Source organism: Mandrillus leucophaeus, unplaced genomic scaffold (assembly GCF_000951045.1).
Source record: "Mandrillus leucophaeus isolate KB7577 unplaced genomic scaffold, Mleu.le_1.0 Scaffold342, whole genome shotgun sequence".
In the NCBI taxonomy this organism is placed as follows: Eukaryota; Metazoa; Chordata; class Mammalia; order Primates; family Cercopithecidae; genus Mandrillus; species Mandrillus leucophaeus.
The window spans coordinates 171,178-177,024 of NW_012103610.1; the positions used below are offsets into that span (position 1 = coordinate 171,178).

Below are 5,847 nucleotides of genomic sequence, written 5' to 3' on the forward strand. Positions count from 1 at the left end.
GGCAGAGGGTTGGTGAGAACAATCTCTCCTTGAGAGAAGAAGAAACCTGGGGCGGAAGGAGTTTTACCCGGAAGTGGCTTGCCAGCCCACCCTCTCTGAACCACAGCAGTGGCTTCCTTCCAAGGCCACCACTGCCTTCCAACCACCCAGAACCAGTTCTGACTGTGGGATCTGGGGACAGAATCTTTTGAGTGGTTTGTGGCTAAAAGCTAGGATACATCTAACATCTGTCGACCAACTCTGGTTCCCGAGTTATCTCTAGCTGTCTGTTCTCTGTAAACTTCCTGAGTTTGGAAATTCTTTCCCAACAGCTTTACGCTGGCATCTGAAAGGTTGTGGAAATTGTATCCACGAAAAGTTCTAAGAGCTCTCGTATCTCTAAATTCTAAGGAGGAAGAACAATATACATACAGCCCAATTCCCATGAGAGGGGCCAGCTATTCTATTCTTTAAGGGGTGGGTGAGTTTATTTTTTCCTGTAGTTACAAAGCTTTTGATCTATATGGTGCCAAGTGAGGTTCCAATGACCAAGACTTTGGAGAGCAACACGGGAATGGCTTCCATTTTCTTTGGTTTAATGACGAGCCAAGACAAGCCATGAGCCCTTGTACAAAGTTCGGAGAGATAAATACAACTCCCAGCCTATTGAATACCATGCAGAAGAGCAAGTGCCTCTGTGCCCCATCACAAGCTGGTAGAGGTGGCACTCCTACCGCAGGGGTGCTGAGGGCTAGAGAGAGAATCCACACCCAGTGCTTTGAAGGGTACCTGTGCACAGTAAGCCCTCTGAAAAAATAGTGGTTCTCGTTGCCTTTTGTTGTCTTTTCTCCAACACTGACTCCCAGCTCCCAATCCAGATGGGCATGGGACTGTCAAGGAGCTGGAAACAGAGGGGGAAAGTGCACTGAACTCCGTACCCTACTCCAGCTTTCTGGGGGACCAGCCGGCTCATTCCAGCCCTGAGAATTGAGCAAATGCGTCAGCCTGTTGGAAAGGAGACTCCACTCAGCTTTTCTTGTAGTTCCCCAGCCAGGCAACATGGCGCAGAGAGGTTGAAGGGCCCACTGAAGAAAAGGAGGCCCAATGGCTCCATCCAACTACTCTGATGGGAGAAAGGAAGAGGCAAGAGGTTCACATAAAGGGGCCCTCACCCCTCACCTACGGTGCTCCTGGGTGGTGTCCTCTGAGGACAGCGGCCCTCAGGTCAGCCTCTGGGCTGGAGAGGAAGGTGTTCCAATGTCATGGCTACTGCCAGGAATACCAGGGGTTCTGGGTTAAGACTGGCAGGGCCCACTGGATGAGGAGGCCTCCCACGTCTCTCCAGCCCTGGCCCACTTGTGCCTATGCACAGAGACATCTGGAGGCCACTCACAGGAGCACCCAACAGGTCTGGAGACGAGGAATGTGGGCAAACCCATGCTTCCCGTCTGGAGGGGTACAGGCCGGGCTGCCCCTGTTGGCACCAGGCACAGCAGGCCACCATCAGCGGGTGACGCTCATGTGCCATGCTCTGGGCTCACTTCCTGTTGGCCCTGGCAAGGCTTGGTGCACGTCCTCCAGGTACTACCAATAGTTTGGAAATGCCCTGGGGACCCAGATTTGCCATGGGGAGATGACATCTCTTGTCTCTGACCGGCCTCATCTCTCCTAGATTCCCTGGGACAGAGAGTGAAAAGCTACAAAGTGCACTAGAGTTTGCAAACATCCCTCTGGACGCTTTTTGTGCAGGAACTGGAAGGGAAACGTGGCCAGCGCTGTGCTCCGATCCTGGGGGATGTCACAGTGTCTTGCAGAGCAGGGAACTAATCAGAGCCCGTCAGGATTGGTGGTGGATTTCCAAGTTCCCGCGGAGTCAGCCGAAGTTCTTTCCTGGGCAGACATGGAGACCCGAAATTCTCCATTTCACTATAAACTGGGCCAGTTGTCCGGAGAAAGCCACATGTTGCCATGAGCCTAACTTCTTGAGCGCCATGTGAATATGTTTGTAGCAGGAAGGCCAGAGAGAGCAGGCATTCGTGTGACTGTGACTCGAGGAGGAGACTAACCCGGGAGCAAACAACTCAACTCCTAACCAGACCACATGCAAGAGAAGCTCCAGGGAGCCCCCAGACCCAGTGTGACCCGTCGTTGTACCCCCCGTGTTGCCTGCTGTAAGTGAGATGCTGAAGTTTAGCTGCCAGCTGACTGTGATGCTGACGGAGAATTTTACCATATTAGAAAGACACTGGATTCCGTTACACTTGGTTTTCAATTAAAGGATCTCATCTCTGAGCTATTTCACTTCCCCTAAGTGAAGAATGAAAATTAAAAACAGATACAGGCATGTCATGCCCATAAAAGGCTCCAGGCGGAGGGGCCTCTGACGAGCCGCAGACAGCTTGCTGGCAGGGAGGGGGGTGTGGCTGCACGGACCTCTGCAGTCAGGATGCTTCTGACCTGGCCAGCCAGGGTGCCCCAGGTTTCAGGGTCTCCAGATTTAATCAGATCTCCTGTGCAGGCCGGAGTCTCCCATCCTGTCCACACCCACATATTCTCCTCCACCCCTGGCCACTGGGCCTTTGCACAGGCTGGCTGTGGGGGGACCGTCCTGGCTCACGGGGAGCAGGTCCTAGGTAAGTCCATCTCCGGAAGCCCTGGTCTCCTCTGGGAAAAGCCCATGATGGGGGGTATTGGTGATGCTCTGTGTCTGGGTCTGAATGCTGATTACACAGGTATGTTCAGTTTGTGGAAATCCACCAAGCTGTACCCACTTTTCTGCACATACGCTTCAATTAAAATTTTTAAAACAGAACTCTAGGGGTGAACACAAGGACCCCCAGGCACCAGATTTCTTTCTCTATCCTGTACCAATAAGCTGATTTTAATGTTTTTAGAATTCCAAAATCCTACATGATTTCATTCCTTAAAGGGCTAAAGTTTTCAAAGCAAAGTCTGCAGTTTGGAAAGATCCTTCTCTAAAAGGCTGAGCTTGCTGTGCTGGGGTCTTCCTTCCTTTTCCAGATAAAAATCACAAGTGAGATGCTGATGACGGCTCTGTCTCCAGGAACTGAGCGGCATGATTTTCCTTCTCTCTTTCACAGCATCTCCAAACCCAGGCTGCTTGACGGCTCGTAAGAAACCAGTTAAATGGTTTGAAGTCTTCTTTGAGGAGAGAACTCACCCTGCCTTCAGGAGCAGAAAATCAAGGGGAGAACTTTCATTTGAGGGGACATGCTGGGTCAAGCCATAGCACAAACAAGAGGAACAAAAGAAGGGAAATCAACTTACATAATACTTAGGCGAGAGGGGCTATCTCGGCGGAGAACTATTCCCACGAAGTGAGCAGGCTGTGGACTAACTGAGTCTACAGAGGCCAGGAAGGGGCCTGGGCGCAGGGAAGGCTGTTCTTGGAGGACAGGTGGGGAGGATTTGGAGGAGGAGCCCTCCTGAAGGAAGCCCAGGGGTATGAATCAGAAATCCCCAGGGCTTTTGCCATGGCCAGTTGGATCTATCTTCCTGATTGTACGAAGGTCCGGCACGACCTGCTTCTCTACGGGAGAATCAGGCCGGTCAGGAAGAGGTAGGCACACCTTTCTCTAGGGCCAGAAAGAAGAATCACGGGAAAGCTCCGTGGACCCAGGGGTGGAGGCAGAAAGATGAAGTTCTCAGGTCCTCCAGTCCCATCATTCCCCAGCCCGGCTCCAGCCTGCCTCTTTAACACTCATTGGGTGCCTTCATCTGCATCAGGACGGCTTGGCTTCTCTTCTTGCAGCAGCAACAGCCGATGCAGGCAGCCAGGGAGCAGGCCAGGGCAACGATGCCAATGACAATGGCGGCAATGGCCAGCCCGCTCTGGGCCTGGGTCATGCCCCAAACGCTGCGGTCGTCGGTGACCTGAATGGTAGTCAGATCGGTGTAGTCTTCCACGGGGCTGGTTAGCTCAGTGGTAGAAGAGATGGATGTGGTGTCAGGATAACTTGATGTGTCCGGGTACCATGACGTTTCTGGATAACTAGGCACCTCGGGGACATGGACACTCGGAACAGCAACGTTGACATTGATGATAATGAGGGACTGGCCTCGGACGTTGGCTGGGCTGAAACACACAGGTACCGTGTCCGTCCCTAATCTAGGCTGGTTGAGCAGGAGCCAGTTGTGGAGTGGAAGGATGTCTGAGTCACACCTCCAGGGATTGTCGTACAGCCGCAGCTCACACAGTTTCCCCAGGTGATCGAAGATGCCGAGGGGCAAGTTCTCCAGCTGGTTGTTCTGCAGCTGGATGGTCATGAGGCCGTTGACGTTGGCAAAGATATTCCCTGGGAGCTGTCTGAGGCGGTTGTTCTGCAGGGAGATATTCTGCAGGTTGGCCAACATGCGGAAGACGTTCCCGTCCAGGTCCTGCAATGCGTTGGTGTGGAGGGACAGCTCCCGAAGCTCCGTGAGCCCGTTGAAGGCACCCGGGGAGATGAAGCTGATCTGGTTGCGGCTAAGAATCAGGACCTGCAACTGGCGGAGGTTGCTGAAGACGTTGTCGGGTAGAGAAGTGATATGGTTGTCATAGAGCCAGAGCTCCCGCAGGTTGGGCATGGGCCCGAAGATCCCCGGAGAGAGCTCCTTCAGGGAATTCCCGAAGAGGGTGAGACGGTTGAGCTGGGGCAGCTGCATGAAGATGCTGGGCGGCAGCTGGGAGATGTGGTTGTTGGACAGGTAGAGTCTCTGGAGGTTGTGGTTGTTGTGGAAGAGACCAGGGGAGAGCAGCCCGATCTGGTTCTGCTGCAGAGCCAGTTCCTGCAGGTTGACAAGCCCATCAAAAGTGCCCACGGGGATATCCGTGAGCCTGTTCTCATAGAGCCGGAGGACCTGGAGGTTGCCCAGGTGCTGGAAGACCCTGGGTGAGATGTGGGTGAGGCTATTCTTGCCCAGATTGAGCTTCGTGAGTCCCACCAGGTGGTCGAAGGCTCCGTCGGGTATGTATTCCAGGTGGTTGCCATGCAGCTGCAGCTCCTTGAGGTTGCTGCACTGGGAGAAGTGGGCCGGCTGGATCTGCACCAGCTGGTTACTGGACAGAAGGAGTGACTCGAGGCTGTCCAGGCCCTGGAAGAGGCCGATGGGCAGAACCTGCAGCTTGTTGTTGGCGAGGCTGAGATAGCGCAGCGAGCCCAGGTTTCGGAAGGCCCCGGGCATGATGTGTGACAGTTCATTCTTCTCAATCCTCAGGGCGATGAGGGCTGAGATATTGAGGAACGGGGACTCACTGAGTTCAGTGATGTGTGTGTTGAGGATCTGCAGGCTCATGGCGTTCCAGGGCAGAGGGGTGGGTACGGCCACAATGCGTGCCCCGGTGCACTCCACCTGGGAGGCCCTGGAGCAGGTACACTCACTAGGGCAGCCATAGTAGGCCAACCCTGCACCCCAGGCTTGGCAGCCCACCAGCAAAAGGAGATAATGCTTCAGTGGCATAGCCTCTGCAGGGGGAGAGAGCACACGTTAGTCAGGGTCCCCTAACCAACACTGGCAAGTTTTAAGCCAACATCAACTTGCAGTGCCAACGCTGGCTTGGCTTTGCACCCCATCATCACATGCTGAATTCATGCTCCATCTGCTCCGGCCAGCAAGCCTCTGCACCTCTGCCTCTGCCTTTCTGCTTCCATGTCTTTGCCCAGGCAATTCTCCCTACCTGGAGTGCGCCTTGTCCTTATACAAAATTGTCCCATGCTTCCAAGTCCAGCTCCAGTGCAATCACCTTTAGGACACTTCCCAGATTCCGTGAGTCAATCAGTTACCCTTCCATGAAGTCATCTTCCCAGTCTCCATCATTGGCCATGCCACGGTGGCCTTGGATGGCATTCACTGTGTCCCTGTCTGTCT

General features: G+C 53.9%; 1 protein-coding gene across 1 annotated transcript in view; it reads right to left on the reverse strand.

Annotated features, from left to right (window-relative positions):
- Positions 1 to 1,784: 1,784 nt before the first annotated feature.
- The window catches only part of LRRC15 (leucine rich repeat containing 15), a 27,822-nt gene continuing 23,759 nt past the window's right edge, over positions 1,785 to 5,847 (reverse strand). Inside the window, exon 2 of the mRNA XM_011988955.1 lies at positions 1,785 to 5,442. Coding sequence (XP_011844345.1) covers positions 3,694 to 5,439 — 1,746 coding nt within the window. The 5' untranslated portion in view covers positions 5,440 to 5,442 and the 3' untranslated portion in view covers positions 1,785 to 3,693. The remainder of the gene's footprint in view (positions 5,443 to 5,847) is intronic.